This window comes from Urocitellus parryii, unplaced genomic scaffold, assembly GCF_045843805.1.
Source record: "Urocitellus parryii isolate mUroPar1 unplaced genomic scaffold, mUroPar1.hap1 Scaffold_90, whole genome shotgun sequence".
NCBI classification, from domain to species: domain Eukaryota; kingdom Metazoa; phylum Chordata; class Mammalia; order Rodentia; family Sciuridae; genus Urocitellus; species Urocitellus parryii.
Window position 1 is genome coordinate 901418 of NW_027554223.1, and position 20559 is coordinate 921976.

Here is a 20559-nt window from a genome sequence, read left to right on the forward strand (position 1 = left end):
ATCATGGAAAGTATTTTAAAGGAGATTCCATTTCTATGTTTTATGTTTCCAAAGTAGTAGTAAAACACGGTTAGTATTTTTTATTTTTTTATTTTTGCAAGGGAAATCAATTCTAACATGGGAATTACCAGTTTTGAATAAAGTACAAAGACCTCACATATTCCTTTAAAATGTTAATCTGCATTCTAATGTTTCCATGTAAAAGAAAAGGCAGTTTCTATTATAGTGGGCCTTACATCTAGGTGGGTGGCAACTATTAAATAAGAATACAAATAAATGAACAATGTGCTTCCAAATACTTATACGAAAATGGAAAAGAATACAGGTATATGCTTATTTGTAAAAAAAACAACAAAAACAAAAATCCCCTTGAGAACAGCAGAGCCAGCCATGGGAAAGTATGTGTGTGTGTGTGTGTGTGTGTGTGTGTGTGTGTGTGTGTGTTTACTGGAGACGGTCCTGAATTTTACCAAACATACAGAGGTTCTAAGGGAGGTGAACCTGTAGTATGACAGGGAATAGAAAATAAAGTCAGAGGGGTGAGGTTCTACAGACATGGTTCAGAGTTTAACTTTTATTCTAAGTATCATCGGAAGGCATAGGAGAGATTTTAAGCAGAAGACTGCATGATGTGATTCATAAGATGTATCTGAAAGTTTTGAAGAAAAAGAAAAGTACAGAAGTGAGAGCAGATGCTTGGTGGACATTTAGGATACTCTTGCAGGGATCCAGAGGAAGAAGGTGCCACAGGCGGGGGTGGAGAAAGAGTGGCATGGACATATTTGGTCTGTTTGAGCAGAGCTGAGAGGACTGGTTGGTGGAATGAATATGAGGGATGAGGGAAAGAACAGAATCAAGCACAGTGATTCAAGAATTTGACTTTAGTAACCAGATGGACAGTTGTGTCATTTTCTGAGAGGAAGTAACTTAATAATATATACCTCATGTTTATATCAGTGGGTGAAATCAACAAATAAAAAATAGCTCACTTTTGATAAGCTTAAAGAAAGGAATTGGACACTATTTTTCTTTATTTCATGCCATAACAATTTATTAATTTCCTGTTCTGTATTTTTGAAATCACCAAAGACCACCTACCATGCATTATTTGCCCAGAGTCATTCATTTTTCACTAAAAATATTTAACTATTTTATTCTATTTCATTAGATTTGTATTTAAAAATCCCTTCTCAGTTAATTTATCTTTTGCATTTTACTATTTGTTCATTTGAATATTTATTGAGGACCTATTCTGTGACACACATTACATATCCTGAGGAAGTAAGCGTATGAGCAAAAATTATTACATACTGGGAGTTTCATTCTAATTTGTAGAGAGAAGAAAATCATAAAATTAATTCAATAGAAAAGTATACTATTGTTTGTTATATTAGAAAGTGATAACTAAAATGCAATGACATAGAGGAAGATAAGGCAAATGGACTGTGCTGTTTCAAGACTGCATGGCACAGGACCAGTCTATTCTTTTCTGGATTTGTACCCTTAGAATGCCATGGGGTGTATGAAGTATTGTTTCCTCTGTCCTCAGTGGGTACTCCTATTACTATAGCTTGCACTCTGACATGTGAACTCTGGGCCTCCTGTCAACAGGTCCAACTCTCCTCTGTTCTTGATAATGGTGTTGGCTTACACTAAAATGTTCTGGGAAAGGCAGAGAAAAATGTTCCACTGTCTGACTTTGCTGATGGCCAGACTTGGTCTTTAAGAAGGAGTTTCAAGACTCAGCTGTAGCATGTCCCTAGAACTATATCACGGTGAGGGCTGGTAAAACCATCTAGAATTCATCTAGCCATTTCTTTTATATCAATACTTTTCTATGTGATTTATAAATTCATTTAATTAAATATAAGATTATTGTACTTAGTGGCACAATTTAACAGAGGTGGAAAGTGAGATAAACTGAAATTTAGTAAGAAGCCCAGGATAATACACTTGACAAAAAGGTCCAGTAAGAATTGGACCTCAGGAATTCTAACCTGAAAATCCACTAAGGATAAAATAAGTTATTTCTTAGAACTTCCTAAAAGTATAGATTGCCTAAGCAAGGCAACCACAGCTCATCTCCACTCTCACAACATTTGGTCTACCTCAAACTGGGTGAGAGACAATCTTTCATGTATAGTATTTCTTTATACAAAATGGTCTTCAATCCTTAGGGACATTCCCCAAAGTTGTTTTACTTTTATGTGACTAAAGAGGACTTGGGGTAGCTTAGTCTGCAGTATTAGTGTTCAGAAATGGCCTTCCCAGTACATCTACAAGATCAGGCAATAGTGGTTTGCCTCTGTAGTTATTTCCTAAAATAATGGGATTCCCTGAGTCTCAGTAATAATAATAATTTTCCAAAAATAAGGCCTAAAAAGCAAACAAAAATAAAATATTTTCCTTACTGGTCAACTACCTACTCTCTCTCTCTCTCTCTCTCTCTCTCTCTCTCTCTCTCTCTCTCTCTCACACACACACACACACACACACACACACACTTGTAAGAAAATTAAAACTGTTTTCAACCTAGGTGAAATACTGTGTTTGTATCACACATTAGTATATTTTAAAATATAAAAACATCAACAGAACATATTTTTAGAAGTTAAAATGAAGCAAATAATGGGTTAGAATAATAAAAAATAAATTAGGCTACATTACAAATAAGGTGCAATGAAATAAATGGACTTAAAAGTAAATAAAGTAAAAGCTAAGAAAAAATCATTACACTGGTTGAAATATAATAAAATAGAGAAAACCCTAATCTAAAAGATTATAATGATAAAAGGTAAAGTGTTACATATGTTGACTTAAAACTTTAATATAAACCTAGTAAACATTGTTACACAAGAAAGCAATTTAAAAATTATTTCAAAAGAAATGTGGGTAACATATTAAAGTAAACTACTAAGAAACAAAAAGCATATTTTCAGAAGAAATTGGTTTTAAAGAAAGTTCAAAATATAGATAACAGTTATTCGAGGTCAAGCTCACATTCTTCATAGAGATGCAAGTTCCAGAAGACCCCAGCATTTTTTTTTTTTACATAAGACTTAGAGTTCCTTGTTCTCCCACTAGTGAACACATGTACTGAATGTCAAGATTCAATGACACAGAACAGGGTTCTTGTCCTCACCTCTTATTGTAACCCAGCTCCTCTGGCCTGTCTTGTTTTCATGGAGCACCTTGCATATGTCCTTGGAATGTCTACTCAGCTCACAGAAGACAAGGCCCTTTGGAAGTCTGCTTCCCTGCACCTTTTTATTCTCTCTTTGCCATCAAATGTGCTACCCCTGAGTTTCCACCCATTGTTGAATCTGTTTTTTTTTTTTTTCAAGATAAAATGTAACTTCCACAGCAATAGTGGTATTTTTGAAAACTAAAAGAAATGTAAAAGCCAGTTCTAAAATAACTTAATCTGACTTTGGGTAGAACATATAAAACATTGATGAAAGCACCCCTTTCTGGTGAGAGACTAATATAGAGAAGCCAAATGTCTTGCCTAGTGGCCTTCTGTTTAAGAAGTAAAACCAGTATTAGCCCATTGTTTTCTAATTCAGTGTTTACTATTCCAACACAACTCTTAGAATAAGGCAACTCAGTTTTGAGATTTTTTTTTTCTGAAAACCATTTTTAATAGAAACTAACAAGTCTCCAATATGATGTAAAATTACACATTAAGATCAATTTTAGGGGCTGGGTTTGTGGCTCAGTGGTAGAGTGGGAGGCCCTGGGTTCAATCATCAGCACCACATAAAAATAAATAAATGAAATAAGGATATTGTGTTCAGTCACAACCAAAAAATAAATATTTTTTAAAAAGATAAATTTAAAGAACAAAAAACACCTTTGTCCTTTCATATCTATATATCTGAAGCAGAATCAAACAAATTTCTTTGGTGTCATCATGAAATTTTACTTTGAGAATTTTTGCCAAATGAAGCATCACTACATATTTAAATCCATGCCAAATAATTTCCCATTTTCAAGTTTTATTTTTTTAAGTGCATTGTTTTAAAATAAGTGTTTTCAAACAGAAGGGCTCTGGCACTGTTGACCTGGGCAAGCATTTTCTGTTGCTGGTAGAGTTTGTTGGCCATCCACCAGGGGAGTTTAGAAGTGGTGGGAGTACTTCACTCCACTCCTTGCAATTAACAATGGCACTGCAGAACTTTGTGGTGTTCACTCAGAAACCCTTCCCCAGCCACAAACCAATGCCAGGCCCTGAGGGAGAAGGGTAATGAAAGGTATAGAGAGTATCTTCACAGAGGAAGGGAAGGATAGAAACCAAGTTGTCAGTCATAATTGCCTATCTGAGCTTTAGTAAAAGAACTTGGTAAGACACAGGCAAGGCCCCAAGGTACAAAGGCAAGGCCCAGAAGAGCAAAGCCAAAAGCTGCTCTATCTGCCTGAGTCCCAGAGAAACCATTTGTTTCATTCCAATGGGATATTTAACTTGATATCTTCCTTTTGTGTTAAATAAGAAACCCCTGTAGATGATGTTTCCTATCTAAGTTTCGAAATGCAAACACTTCACATACTCAGTTAATACAATAAAACCTTAATACATCAATGACCTGCTTTGGGTTCCTTGACCTGATCTCAAAATCAATCTCAAAGTGCCAGGGTAAGTGCCTATTAAGATAAATTATACTCATGTTATTGATTTCTTATATGTCCTGTGTGTAGGGTGTCAATCAATACAGACCAGAATTAATAAAAAAAATTTCCCTGAGTTAAAAAATGACCTATATGTTTCTACGGAAATGTATATATAAAGAAAACATTATTGGTTTTCTTGGATTGACATCATCAATAAGTTATAATACATGATACATTTATCTTAAAATATTTTAGAAAATGACATGAATCGCAAACATTGACAAAATGTGAATTTCCAATGATTTTGAGTAGGACATCAGTTTAGTAATTCTGAAGGACTCACGGAAAATTTATAATTAACTATCATGGTCTGGGAAGTCCAATTTTCTCCTTAAACTTTAAAAATATAAGCTCTCTAGTACACATTTCCCACACTAGGGTCAATCTGCAAAAACAGTTAATGGACAGGCATTTTGCATTGTGCCAAAGTAACAACAGGTGAAATAATCAGAAAAAGGGAAAATAATCAGAAAAATTCAGGTAGTGAAAGTGAAAGGAAGTGTGAAGTGAACTATCAACACTATAACTGCTGTCACTCTTGACATTTCTAATTCTTAGACTCAAGGGGGCACCAATTAATACCTGAAAATAAAATCTAAAACCCACTTAAAGGATATTATATAGTAATGGAAAGACCTGTTACAGAGCCCAGAGAACCAGTAGCCTCATGACCCAAAACAAGATGACTGCCATTATACTGATATTACACCTCATGCAATTAGTGCAAGTGCCAATTAGTCTCTAGAAATGGCAGAGCAGGTATACTTTCAGCTGTTAAATAGCGAAAAGAATTGGAAAAGACAGAGAAAGAAGTGACACATTGCTGCACAGAGCTGCGTAAAGCAGATTTAGACATAAAACAGATTCTTATTATAATTTCATAAAAAGAGAAACAGCTTGAAAAGAACTGATTTAACAAGTTTTTTCCCTTTTAAGTCTCTGGTAACTTATTCTATGATTTTACATTTCTATGACTTCCTTTTCCATGTAAATTTTGGCCTCATTTTACAAAATGGCATTTAATTTCTGCTAGGTGAGTCTAGCTTCAGTTTGTAAGTTCTAATACCGCACTCTATGGTGGAATAATTATATTCTGAGGTTTAAAGAATGCCAAGGCATAGTAAGATGCTAGCACACCAAAATGTAATCTGATTAGACTATAATTTTGTGACAGCATATACATTAAAGTAGGTCAAATACTCTAAAATAATCACTAATTTTAGTGGCTTATTAAAATAGGTGTTTATTGCTCTCACATCATAGTACAATGTAGGGAGATATCAGGAAAGAATTTAAACATAATTATAGGGACTGGATGATTCATTCACATAGAAGGTAAAGGAATAAATGACAGCTACAAATTTTGTATTAGCAACTTGGGTGTATGGTGGTATCAACTAGTAAAATGAGGAGAATTGATAAAGGGAAAGGAAAGGATTTCAGTCAGTTCACCTTGGGATCAGGATGATATCATTACAGAATTAACAATGGACTTCATCAGGAGGCATCAGATGGCTAGAATTATTCATATGCTTAATGATAGAGAAGTTTGTGGGGGAATTTTTCTTTCATTATGGGCTTAGTTTGGCAGTCAAAACAAAGAATGACTTATTAAAGAATGACTTAATAGAAAAATTACATGATCCTTCGTAGAGTAGGAAGTAAACTATATCTCTGCTAGAGGGAAATTCTACTTTATAGTGTAAGCTTGTAATCTCTTCATTTTATGGAGCATTCTGACTTAGCATGGGAGACTTATGTGTTATTAACAAACTCTGCACACAATGACAAAATTGAAGGTCATAAAGTAGAAGGAAATTGGAAGCTTATTACAAAAATGCCTTTTGACTTGAGCATTTAGTTGAAGTTCATTTGGTAGGAACAAAGTAGGCAATATTAATTAGTACTCTGATAAAACTTTTCTGCAAATAAGAATTACAGAAAATTGTCTCTAGCACCTCCTCCCCTTTATTGTGAATTAGCCATGCTTATTGTACTCACATTGCAATGTTATGTTCCAAAAGATTGTACCAATTTACACTGCCACCTTTAACACAGGAGCAGTGCACACTTCATGTTACCAGCAGTGGATAGTGTTTATATAAAGAGCTATAGAGAGTTAAAAAGGCAAAATTATATTGTTATGCATGTATGGATATGTAACAAAAAATCCCATTCCTATGTACAACTCTAATGCACAATAAAAAAAAGTAGAAAAATATCAAGACCAGGCACATAAGAATTTTGAATGGCATTCAAAAATATTTTGTAGGTTATGTTATGGACTGAATATGTGTCAGGAAGAGAAACAGGGAGTAAACATAGGTTTATTGGGTATTAAGTAATGTTACTAATCATTATTTAAACAAAATGGTCATCACACGAAGAAGGGGTCAACAAGCATGTGGGCAAAAGTGTAGAGAAAATATTACCAATGTACAGTAAGCATTATTCAATAAAATATACCTATTTGGAAAAAGAAAAAAAATGAGATGCTTACATTGCATGCATTGTACCATACACAAGAATCTAATGCCCTTTTGTCTTTCAAAACATTAACATTTTGGAGGAGTCCAGGCAAGATGCTTTGTAAGTCATCCTGCACTGTGCATCTATAAGTGGTCCTATACTTTGAAAAAGTCTGATTGTTTCTTCATGTTTAGATTCAGGCTAGTGTGTGTTGTATTTGCAAGAAGAGCATGTAGGCGATGTTGTTCTTTTCTCAAGTGCATCACATCAGGTCAAATGTGATGAGGTTAGACTGCTACTTATTAGTGATGCTTCTTTTGGTCATTTGGTTAAGATGATGATGCATATACTTTTTTTTTTCTTTTGTACCAGGGATTGAACCCAAGGGTGCTTAACCACAGAGCCACATCAAAGCCCTTTCCATGTTTTTTTTTTTTAATTTATTATTAATTTTGAGATAGAGTCTCGCTAAGTTGTTCGGGGCCTTGCTAAGTTGCTGAGGGTCGCTTTGAACTCATGATTCTCCAGCCTCAGTTTCCCAAGTTGCTGGGATTACAGGCGTGAGCCACCGCTCTAAGCGGTGCATATACCTTTAAGTTAGGACACACACACACACACACACAGTGTTCACATTCCTTGAGGCAAAGGATCAGACAAAACTCAGAGTGTGCACCAGGAGGCAGTCGTTTTCTGGGTTTGGGGGAGGGGGACAAGGGGGCCAGCCCTACCACGCCCACCTTCCTGCCCGCCCGGGCCTCTTTGCTTAGAAAATCATTTCTCAGAACCAGAGAGCCCCTACTCCCACGCGCCCAAATATTTTCCCAGTAGCTTGCGTGCGCCTGCGCAGATCCTCTGCCAAGCTCCTTTACAGAGCCCGACCGCTTCTTTCTCCAGCTCTCTTCCGGTCTCTTCTCAGCTCGTTTTTCCCTGAGGGGTCATCACAGGGCGCCAAAAGCGCGCCCCGGGAAGGCCCGGGGCGGGGCGCGGCACGGTGCGGCACGTCAGTGGCCTTCCTGGCGGAAGTCCTTCACCTCCCAAGCCTCTGTTTGGCTTTCAGGCTGGCGCCTATCTCGGCCCCCCCGCCAGTTTCGGGCTGGTTGGCGCGGAATCGGGAGACTGCGGGACTATACCGCCTGTGCACGACTGCAAACTGGGGGCAAGCGGTGAGGGACGACTCCGCACTCAGAGCACTGGTTGGGAGTGTGGGGACAGCAGCGTGATTGCGGGTGGTGGTGGTGGTGGTGGTGGTGGTGGTGGGGTCTTTGCTTTATTTCTTCCGAAGGAGGCCTGCGCCGGGTTCGCTGTGCGGGTCTGATTTGGCTCAGACCTTGTGGTTCAGGGCGGGGGCCTTTCTGGTGTCAGAACCAGCATTCTAGTAGGGCGGCTTGCAAATCCGAGCCACCCGTTGCAGGGTTTTCTGTTTGGGAGACTGTCACATCTCTGTCAGCAAGTGACCCCTTTTAAAAATTCCTTTGGTAAGTCATACCCACGTGTGGGAACAACTTCAGCGAGACTAGGGTCGGTGGGGCACTGGCCTGATTGAGGGTATTTCACTTCTCCCACCCGCTTGAGGACTACAACAGAAGATATTTGCCCCTCCCTTGCTAGAAACTCCCAGAAAATTGTTACACTTTCTAACTAGGCAGGAGAGAAAGCTGCAAGTGCTGACACCATATACAAATGCGTTTTGTCTTTTTAGTAATGGATTTCTATTTTATGCATTAACACTTTTTCTTTCAAATTATTCTATGGAAAGTTCTTCAAGTGCTGCTATTTTTTAGCGTTCAAATCTAATCATTTTGGCGAAGTTCCTAAAAAATACATCAATTCAGCATTTCGGGTACATTGTATATCACTCAGTTTGTCAGTGGTAATCTTTTACTTCCAAAAATAGAATACAGAAATGCAAATAGATTCGTCTGATTTCTGATTTTTGAACAGTGTTCAACTAAAATGTGACTTAACTTCCGGTGAACTTCTAACATAAAATCAGATGCTTCACTTTTTTAGCCCAAGCATCTCCTGTCACTCAAATACATCACCATTAATGAGAACTTGCTTCCTAATCAGCTTCCTTTGCATTCAGCTAGTTGTAAATCACAGATTTCAATTTGTTCTTTAGCCTTTCGTTTTTTAAGACAATTTATTTTGGAGAGTCGACTAGCCTGGATTACAAATGGGATATGGGATGTGAGTATCTGAACAGTCTTTGCAGCCTTCTATCAGTGATTTGCCACTAAGCCCTTTCTTCACCCTAAAAACTGTATGCCATCCATGAACATCAAGAAATCACTCTCTGGAGGATACTGTGCAATCTTGTGACCCCTCTTAAGTCATGATGTTGATTAAGTACTTGCTGAGAACTTGTGACTGGAATTTTTCCTTTAGAGCAGACTGAAAGATTGTTACCTGAAAGACTTCTTTTGCAAGCTAGTGTCTTGGCCTGCTTTTGGGGAGGATGCAGGTACTCCAGATAGTAATTTTAAAACAAATATTTAAGTCTTTGTAAATGGATTTTTTTCATGCTTATTCCTTTATTTACTAGTTACTTACATGAAGCATTAGAGACATGTTCCAAAAAGGGAAATCTGGATTTTGTTTCTTTTAAATGTTAGCAGGTGGAGCACCTTGACAATAGCAGTGGAAAGTTGAAATATCTATAACTATTTTTGTGGATGAAAAGAGATCAAGGGGAGTTTAGTGATCAAAAAAGTGGGTATAATGGTTCATTTGTAAATATTTATTATGTACATACCAGGCATAGGTATTCTGCCAGGCTCTGATGATGGGTAGACTAGGCATGGTTTTTGTCCTCATGAGTTGAGATGAATTTTCAGTTATATGCAGTGCTGTGTTGAATCTTCCCTGAGGAAACTGCTTTGCTTTATTTTTGCTCTCTGAAACTAGACTATGTATGTGGGAGTATATGTATGTGTATTTGACTGCCCTGCATCTACACAAAGAGAAACAAATATAAACATTAAATTAGTTTATGTTGCTAAGTACAAATGAAGATAGCCATCCTCATGTAATCCTTGCAGCTTTATGAAGTAGACAGATGTGGTTTATTTCCATTTCACAGGACCCTCAGGTTCTGCATTAGTCAGAGTGCTTTGGTATAAGCTGAAGGAACCAACTCTAGCTAATTTAAACTGAAAAGGAATTTATTAGAATTCCATAGCATTTGCACAAATCCTGAAGGACTGGAAATCTGGTCTGCAGGTTGCTTAGCCAGAAACAGTGATTAAAATTGTGCCACAAAACTGGGCCACTGAGGAGGTCATTACCAACCATGACTAAATACTTGGTGCTAGATCTTGTACCTTGGGACATTGCTGACACTGTTGCTTCACATTCTCAATCTTCCTGCAACTCTTGCTACTTCTAGAATCTTCCTTAAGTCCATATATCTCTTATTGGGACATTAGCCATTGGGCAGGTTTTTCTAATCATTAGAGCCTATTTTAATGCCCTAGCTCCAGCTGCAAGAGTGTTTGGGAAAGGGAATTTTCAGCTTGTATAGGCATAGGCTCTGTGAACCCATGGGACTTAAAGTGTGTGTGTTTCTGTGTGTGTGTGTGTGTGTGTGTGTGTGTGTGTGTGTGGCGTGGGGGGGGGTTCCACAGATTGTTTCAGATGCTGGGCAGCTTCAAATAAAACAGCTGTCCACTGCTGAACTGGTTAACTTGTAGTCTCATATTACCTACTAAATGGCAGAGCTGGGATGTGCTACATCTTAATTTCTCAGTTGTACTGCTCACTTTACACTCATGTAAAACTTACCTTCTGCACTGATTTTCTCTTGATTCCTGAGTACACCTTGGATTTGAATTCCTTTGTAGCTTGTCTCACACCTCTTCCTCTGTTTGTTCCACTTTTTACCCTGTTCTGTGCTGGTGAAATTCTTTCTAGGCTTGTATTGGAGACCTCCCCTATGAAAACTGACCTGATTTCTCATGGAAAATTAATGGTTCTCTTCTCTACATTTCCTGTCTGCTGTTCTTACCTCTTCTATGGCACTATATTTATATTATGATGGTAGTCTCAGGGTCTTTTGCTTTACTTGACTGTGAACCTCTTGAGGCTACAGGCAGCTCTGTCTTATTTGTAATTGTACCACAAACCCTGTGTAGTGGAGCAGTGTTTCCTGTGGAGTAAGTCCATTTGAAGACCTTTAGATTTTGTCAGATGTCAAGGGAGTCTTAAAGGGAATATACTGCGGCTAGCTTTTCACTCTTATTGATTGTGTTTAATAATCTCTGAAACCTTTTCATGTAAGCCTACTCAAAAATTTTAAATCATTTGAATTATACCCAAGATTTTGTGACTGTCATCATTAAGTACCCACATTACTTAATTTTTACTTAATGCCTTTCCAAAAATGGATTTAAAAGTCAAATGTGAAAGTCAAACAATAGGCTAAGATGTTATAGAGATTCCATTTACAGGAAGCTAAAAAATAAGATTCTCTAATTATACTTGACCTTTAAGATATAATTTTCAACAGTTTATTGCCAGTATTTGGTACATGTTCTTTAGATTGTTTCTTATACTTCAAACAGTCAAACAACTTAGTGTTGTTATGAATATGCCATTGGGGTTGGAGCTTTTAAGATGCCTCTTTATCAATACATCTCCCTTTTTGTGCCTACTCATTTTAATAAATTAGCATGGAATATAGTAGATGGCTGCTGAGCCTAAACTTATGGCTGGCAGGCAGCACTGTCATCTTGATTTGATTATTCATCAGCTGTTATCTGTGGATGAATTCATTTCAGTATGTGTGTGGGGTGGTCAGTTTGTAATGACCAAAAGCATGAAGAGTTAAAAAGTTGAATGAGTGAATGCTGAGGCCCTCTGGTATTTCAATCAGTTTTGACAAAATATATTTTAACCTTGGTAATGTGTTATTATTAACCTATAATATCATGGTCCACTGAGGTCTTGAAGTCAGTGATAGAATTAATAAGATGGTTCCTTAGAACCATCTTTGTTTTTGTTGTTGTTTTGTTGTCCTCTAATCCTGTCATGATCTTTCAATACCACTATGAACTTTTTTTTAAAATATTTTTTTTAGTTGTCAATGGCTCTTTATTTATATGTGGAGCTGAGAATCAACCCTGTACCTGACACATGCTAGGCAAGTGCTTTACCACTGAGCCATGACCTCAGCTCACCACTATGAACTTTAAAAAAAAAAAATAATTCCACTTTTTTTTTTTTGGTTTTAGATGGACACTTTATTTATTTTTTATGTGGTGCTGAGGATCAAACCCAGTGCTTCACACGTGCTAGGCAAGTGCTCTACCACTGAGCTACAGCCCCAGCCCAAGAATAATTCCACTTTTAATGTTTTTACTTTTGCATCTTTATATAGTATCATCTTGTATTAGAATTATGGTACCATCTTTGTTAAATACCCCCAGTCTCTAATGTATTTCTCTTTGAAATTCCAGGTACTTTATCTGAACTTCTATTAGGGCATGTGTTCTACATATTCTTTAAGATCCAATTGCTACTTATCTCCTACATTAGATTGTAGGTAGGGTAAACACAAAGACCATATTTTTTGATCTTTTAGTCTATCATAGCACCTAGTATTTTGCAAAGAACAGATCCTTCTTAAAGACTTTCAAATGTTGATTAATAGGAAGCAAAATGAATTGTTCTTTTATGACCTACTGGATTATTTGTGGCCTGTCATTTCCAATGGAAAGGCTGTAGACTAGCTAACAGCTAATATTTCTGTAGGGTATCAGTTGGCTTTGAGACTTTCCTTTTTCTGGAAAAAAATAACATTGGCTTCAGTTGTAACAGGATCTTAGAGAAGATTTTTGAAGAACTACAAGATCTGCATATTTGGCCATGAGCTTTGTGAATTGTTTTACATTATAATATTTAATTTAATATTACATATAATAAAATTGCATATTATTGTTGACTAGAAGTGTTCTTCATTTTTTTGGGGGGGGGTACTGGGGATTGAACTCAGGGGCACTTTACCACTGAGCTACATCCCCAAGCCCTTTTTATTTTGAGACAGAGTCTCATGAAGTTGCTTAGAGCCTTACTAAGTTGTAACAGGATCTTAGAGAAGATTTTTGAAGAACTACAAGATCTGCATATTTGGCCATGAGCTTTGTGAATTGTTTTACATTATAATATTTAATTTAATATTACATATAATAAAATTGCATATTATTGTTGACTAGAAGTGTTCTTCATTTTTTTGGGGGGGGTACTGGGGATTGAACTCAGGGGCACTTTACCACTGAGCTACATCCCCAAGCCCTTTTTATTTTGAGACAGAGTCTCATGAAGTTGCTTAGAGCTCTTACTAAGAGGCTGGCCTTGAGCTTGCATTTCTTCTGTCTCAGCCTCTCTAGTCACTGGGATTACAGGCATGCACCACCATGCCTGGCTGTGATTTTGTAACATCTCCTATACCTTTCTGTTTTTATCACCTGTGTCAGATTCAGGAAGTTTTGTAACTTCTCAGGCTTGTCGAGAAAAAAAGTCAAAGAAAGGTTGCCAAGAAGCTCTAGAAAGACTGAAAAAGGCTAAAGCCGGTGAGAAGTATAAATAAGAAGTAAGTAACCATTTTTCTTCCTGTACTTTATCTAATTTATAGCCTGCTGGTAGTGTGTGTCACCTCTGTAACTGTATTAGTCATCTTTTTGTCCCAGTGACCAAAAGACCTGACAGGAACAACATAGTGGAGGAAACGTTTGCTTTGGCTCACTGTTTCAGAGATTGAATTCATAGTTGGCCAATTCCATAGCTCTTGGGCTATGGAGAGAGGCAGAACATCGTGGCATAAAGGCATGGCAGAGAAAAAGCAGCTCAGAATATGGCAATGGGAGGAAGGAGGGAGAGAGAGAGAGAGAGAGAGAGAGAGAGAGAGAGAGAGAGAGAGAGAGATAGATATTGATTGATTGATTTCTGCTCACCAAGGACAAAATATAAACCCCAAAGGCACACCCCAGTGACCTACCTCCTATAGCCACACCTTATCTGCCTATAGTTAATGCCCAGTCAATCGATCCACCGATCAGGTTAAGGCTTTTATAACCTAATCATTTCACCTATGAACATTCTTGCATTGTCTCACACATGAGCTTTTGGGGCATACCGTATACCTAAACTGTAACCTGCTTGAAATAATACTTTCCCAGAATAGCTTCAGTTGAGGACTGAATACAAGTCATTAGTAACAAAGCAAAACTACAAAACACCCTTTGACTTTTATAAAGTTGTTTTAGGGTTTACAAAGTGATTTTACACACATTTGAGCACCAAAGAAGAAATCACATGGATTTAGAAATATTCGTGTATTTCTAAATACTAATTTAATTTAATAGTAATTATGAGGTAGATTTATAGATTATGGAGAGTACTCATTCCTTAAAAGTTCCTGTAAGGCACTTTACAGATGAGTTTAAAATTCCAAAATTAAAGTAGCTATATCTATACTTTCCTTATTTGGTGTGCTGTGTCTCTGCTAGGTCCCTTGGCTTCGCTGGGGGAACTGAGCGGTGCTTTAACTTTAAAGTCTTTAGCAGCCTAGTTAAGTACCTTCTCCTTGGACATTATTGTTTTAATTTGCAAGGGAATGGAGACTTGGACCTTACTTCTGCAATGTCCTGCTTGTAAGATTGAATGTAATACACTTTTGGTGGTTTTCCTCTGCTCATTATTTTTGCCCTGTAGGCGAAAAGTAAAATGATTACCATCTATATATCATTGTTTAGCTTTACCTTCAGCACTCTTTCTGAGTATCTTAACTGCCAAGGCTAGAAAGTGATTAATGCAAGAAAATAATAATACCTAACTTTATTTTTCAGCTGACACTATTATAAGTGATTTTACTAATATGTTTATTCATTTAATCCATCTAGTAACCATATATAAATTAGATACTATGACTAACAACAGTTTGAGGTGAGGGCACAGAAATTCAGTGAGATCACATGGCAGATCCTTTATTTAGACCCAGGCAGTCTGGTTTTGGAATATGCACATTTCACTATGGCATTTACTGTACTGGGCAATTAAACAAATAGAAGAGGATTTTTGCCATATGGCTGGCACCATTTGTTCAAGTTAAGGGAGGCAATCAGATAATAAAACGTTGCTAAAAGAATTAGAGTGAAGCAAAAGTAAAGCATTTTTAATGTAGGTCTTGTGGGGCATTTCTGATGTTGGCACAATTTGGCTGATTTCCCTTTAAACACTGTGATATTAATTGTATGGCTCTAAGAATTCATGCTGAACAGTAGCAATACTGTTTTTAAAGATAGAGTCGGCTGCGCTTGGAATGTTGCTCAGTGGTAGAGTGCTTTTATATATATAAAGAGTCAGGGCCTGGGATTGTGGCTCAGTGGTAGAGCGCTTGCTTAGTGCGTGTGGGGCCCTGGGTTTGACCCTTAGCACCACATATAAAATAAATAAATAATAAATAAAACAAATGTATTGTGTCCACTGCAACTAAAAAATATTGAAAAAATAAAGAGTCAAAAGAACTTTTTATTCAAAATGATTTTTTTAAATATTTATTTTTTAGTTGTAGGTGGACACAATATCTTTATTTTATTTTTATGTGCTGCTGAGGATCAAACCCAGTGCTCCACACATGCCAGGAGAGTGCTATACCTCTGAGCCACACCCCAGCCCCCAAAATGATTTTTAAAAATAGTTTTCTTAGCCAGGTGCAGTGGTGCATGCCTATAATCCCAGCAATTTGGGAGGTTGAGGCAGGAGGATCACAAGGTTGAGGCCAGCCTAAGCAACTTAGTGAGACACTATCTCAAAAAATAAAAAGGCTGGGGCTGGGGCTCAGTGGCAGAGCACTTGCCTAGCATGTGTGAGGCACTAGATTTGATCCTTAGCACTGCATACAAAAATAAAATAAAGTCATGCTGTCCATCTACAACTACAAAGAAGAACAAAAAGGACTGGGGATTTAGCTCAATGGTAAAGCACCCGTGAATTCAATCCTCAGTATCAAAAAGAGAAAGTTTTCTAGGATCTTCTTAATGTTATATAAATCAACTGGGCACAGTGGCACCTGCCTATGGTCTCAATGACTCAGGAGGCTGAGGTAGGAGGATCACAAATTCAAGGCCAACCTCAGAAACTTAGCAAGACTCTATCTCAATATAAAAAGTAAAAGGGTTTGGGGATGTAGCTCAGTGGTAAAGTGCCCCTGGGTTCAATCCCCAGTACCATCCCCTCAAAAATAGTATATAAATCAGTTGGACGTGATGGCACATGCCTATAATCCCAGTGGCTTGGGAGGCTGAGGCAGTAGGATCACGAGTTCAAAGCCAGCCTCAACAATGGCAAGGTGCAAATCAATCCAGTGAGACCCTGTCTCTAAATAAAATATAAAAAAGGGTTGGGGATATGGCTCAGTGGTCAAGTGCCCCTGAGTTCAATCCCCGGTACCCCCCCAAAATAGCATATAAATCAATTATTTAAATAAAAAACAACAGTATGCCTTCAACCAACAATAATAATTATGCCAGCCTCCCCTCCTGAAAAATAAAATTGGTTAATATGATAATATTAATTGGACTAGTTTACATTTGGCTTGTTAATAAGTTTGGTAGAGTAGGTCGTTTTTTATCAAATGGTAAAAGGCCAAATCAGTACCTGCCAGTGATCCCTAGAGAGTAAGTTAAAAAAGAGGTGAAACAAAGCCTAGTCCTGTAATCATTATATGCTTTATAGGTGTGGCAGAAATCAGTCAGCTCTGTTCATCAAGCTCTCAAATCTCTGTGTCCCAGGTTTTTCCTAGAGTCTTAGCTCTTCAGGTAGATTTAGTCATCTCCCCTGATATCCTATTTGAAAAATGCAGAACTCTTGAGAGAAGGTGGATATTTTTCATGAGATATCTATGAAATCTTCCTAACCAGCTCACCAGATTCTCATTTGGGGTGTATGTGGCCCATTACCATGGGCAGTGGCAGCAATGGTGCACTTCTGTTATTTTGTGCAGAGGTATTCTGCTTTAGTTGTACCAGTAGCTCATGGTACTATGACCCTTTGACAGGCAGCTAGTGTGGCTACTTTCTCTGGAATTGCCTTTCAAACAGCTCAGCATATAAATCCCTGTGCAGTTTCAAAACCTGAGAGTGGTGGAGGATCAGTGGTGAAGCAAAGAACGAACACTCAAAAGCCTTTTCTTGTTGGCTTATAGAAGAATATGCTTGTTTTGCCAAATTTTTGTAGGGGGCTGGATGAGGGAGATTTTCCTTTTGTATTTTATTTAGTCAAACAGGCATTAAAATTGTTGTCTATTTGTAGAACATCCATCAGTAGTGGAGAAAGAGGTGGTATGCCTTACAGGTTTGCTAAGTATAGGAGCAACCAGTCTAGAAATTACAAGTGAATAATCCCCAAAGCAGCTAATGAAGAATTGGCTATAATTCAGTTTTTTTTTTATGAAGTAGATGAGTAATTGATGGTGTGACAAGTATATTATGCTAATGGAATCATTTAATATCTTATGTTAACACCCACCTAAAAGGAATACTAAGTTAATTGATGTCTATTTAAGGAAAACCCTGTAGTGATATTGAATGTCAGAACTCATGATTTGGTTGCAGCTTCTCCATCAGGCTGCCATTCCAGTTTCAATTTGACAATTTTTTTTTTTTTCATAAGAATTGTTTAACACTTTCACTCCATTTGAAGCTTTTTCTCAAACTTGTATAATGGCAGATCGAGGACTTCACAAGTGTTTATGAAGAAGTTGATGAAGATCAGTATTCGAAGCTGGTTCAGGCACGGAAGGATGATGACTGGATTGTGGATGATGGTATGTAGGAGGAAATTACCTGCCAGGCACTGTGTTAGTTGCTTTTTGTAGGTTTTCATGTGGAGTTTCTACTTTGCCTGGGTGGAGGGAAGGCATTGTTAGAATCATACCTTTGGTTTGGATCATTTTTAGTTATTTGAGGATGAGGAAGCAGAACAATAAGAAGTTGATTTGGCAACATTTTGGAGAATCAAGGCACATACCTCAAGATATAGTAAAAATCATCCAGGAAACGACTCTGTGGGAATTGTGAAGATGCATGAGACCCTGCATTCAACCCCCAACACCAAAGTGGGAAAGGGTGAATTGGGAGGAGGGTGAATTGGAGTGAATTGTTTCTGTGGGGCCAAAACACAGCATCTGAATTAAGGGACAGAGGTTGAGGTTCTCTTTTCTCCTTTGCAACTGTGTGACTGTGGCCAAGTTACTTAATGCCATTGAGCCACAAGTTTTTATTCTATAAATGGAGATAAGAAAACTATCTCCCTGATTGCTGCAAGGAGCACATGAAGTTTTAGGTATGAGAGGTAATATGAGCAATGGAAAGTACTGTAAAAGCTGGTTCTTTTCTACTGTTCTTCTATCCCTTGTATAAAGCTTCCTGCTTATGTGATTGCTGACCACAGGAAGGAGATATAGACTGTGTCTGTGATTATGTTTCTATTTCTGTAATAGAGCTCAGCTATGTTCTAATTTTCCCATGTAGACTAGGGTTTTTAAAAAATTCTTCTGGTAGAGTAAAATACCTGTGAAGCAAGCTTTTGTAGCTAAGTTTTTGATCCTGTGGGACCAGATCATTTCCCTGTTTCACCTAGCTAGGTATAGTATATATTTGGTTTTGATGCCACATCTGCTGTGTGGATGACCTGCATTGTCTGAGACCTGTTTGAATAGGATTCTGCTGCACTTATAAATGGAACAGACTAGGAGAACATCTGAGTGGGTACAAAAGTATTCTTTTTGCCAAGGCTAAAATATTGTTGGTGACTTGTGAAAATTTGATCCCAATATTAAATTTTGTTCCTGCAGATGGTATTGGTTATGTGGAAGATGGCCGAGAGATTTTTGATGATGATCTTGAAGATAATGCTCTTGATACCAGTGAGAAAGGTACCTACAAGAGAATGTCATTTTGAGATTTGAAGAATTGTCTAAACTTTTAAGATGACTTGGTATTCTGAAACAGTCTCCTTTTGAGGGAGAAGAACCTACACAATTATTTTTAGATAGAGTATATGTTCTGACAGTGAGAGAATCACAGTTGTGTAGAAAATTAAATGTAAGAAACAAAAACAGTACCAGAAAGCATGAAATTTTTAGTCCTATGGTCAATTTAGAGTTGTTGATATTGAGGACTGCCATAGTAAGTGATGTGTTTTAATTCCTACTGAAATGATGAACTCAGAATTTTAGCTCTTCAGTAATTGTACAGTACAATAATAAAGTTTAGAACTAGTGTAATCAGCTTGCTTTGTTTAATTGAAATTTAAAATGATATGAATGAATGTGTTAAATTTTCTTAACTGTACAATCTTGGCATTTTTTTTCAGGTAAACAAGCCAGATTTAGTTCTGTAAAATGAGAATGGGAAATACTCCTTGGTTTTTTTTTTTTTGGTTTAGTTTGTTAATTGGTCTTCTACCACCAAGTGATAGATAAGGGGTCAGCAAACTATGGCTTAATTTTTTTGGGAAAAAAAAACCACTTCATTGAGATATAACTCACATGCTGTGTAATTCACTCATTTAAAGTATAAAATTCATCACAGAATTGTGCAACTATCACCATAGGTTATTTTAGAACATTCTCCATTAACAGCCCCCCCCCCATATCATCAAATCATATCGGTTTTTATACAGCCATTGAGCTAAGGAAAGGTTTTTATGTTTCCAAAGTGCGTGTGTGTGTTTGGTGCTGGAGATTGAACCCAGGGCCTTGTGCATGGGAGGCAAACACTCTACTAACTGAACTATATCCCCAGCTCCCAAAGTGTGTTTTTTGAAAAAACGATAAATATAAAGAATACATAATCATGTTACAGAATCCTATTTGGCCACAAAGCCTTACGTCTCTGCTATCATGCTCTTACAGAGGGAGTGGACTCTCATTTGCACATTAATGTTTTGCAACATTTGTTTCCTCTCCCTTTTCCAACCACTGACACAGACTAATTGTTGGTGTAATTTTTGAACTTCAGAAGTCCCTTTCTAAGAATAAAGGCTCTCATCTGCTTAACCACAGTAACATTATCATTTATCATTGTCTATAGTAATATGTGTCCAGTTTGCTGAGTAAGGTCTTTGCAGCTTTTTTTTTTTTTTTTTTTTTTTTTTTTGCAGTATTGGAAATTGACCCTGGGCTTGCTTCGCATACACAAGGCCCTGAATTCATGCCCTCTGTAAAGAGCATACCATTCCCTTAGTGTTGATAATAAATTTGATCTCCTGGTTAAGATGATATGTCAGATTCCTTCTAAAGCTACCTTTCCCCCTTTATGATTAATGCAAATAAGTGGTGATAATTTGAGACCATGTGTATATCCCATTTTCCCATGAATTTTCACCCAGTGCTTTCAGCATCTGTTGATGATTCTCTCCTTT

General features: G+C 37.3%; 1 protein-coding gene across 1 annotated transcript in view; it reads left to right on the top strand.

Moving 5' to 3' along the window:
* The first annotated feature begins 309 nt into the window (after positions 1–309).
* The window catches only part of LOC144253073 (DNA polymerase alpha catalytic subunit-like), a 64498-nt gene continuing 44248 nt past the window's right edge, over positions 310–20559 (top strand). The window contains 5 exon segments of the mRNA XM_077795001.1: positions 310–325; positions 7966–8300; positions 13595–13726; positions 17863–17959; positions 18989–19069. Coding sequence (XP_077651127.1) covers positions 310–325; positions 7966–8300; positions 13595–13726; positions 17863–17959; positions 18989–19069 — 661 coding nt within the window.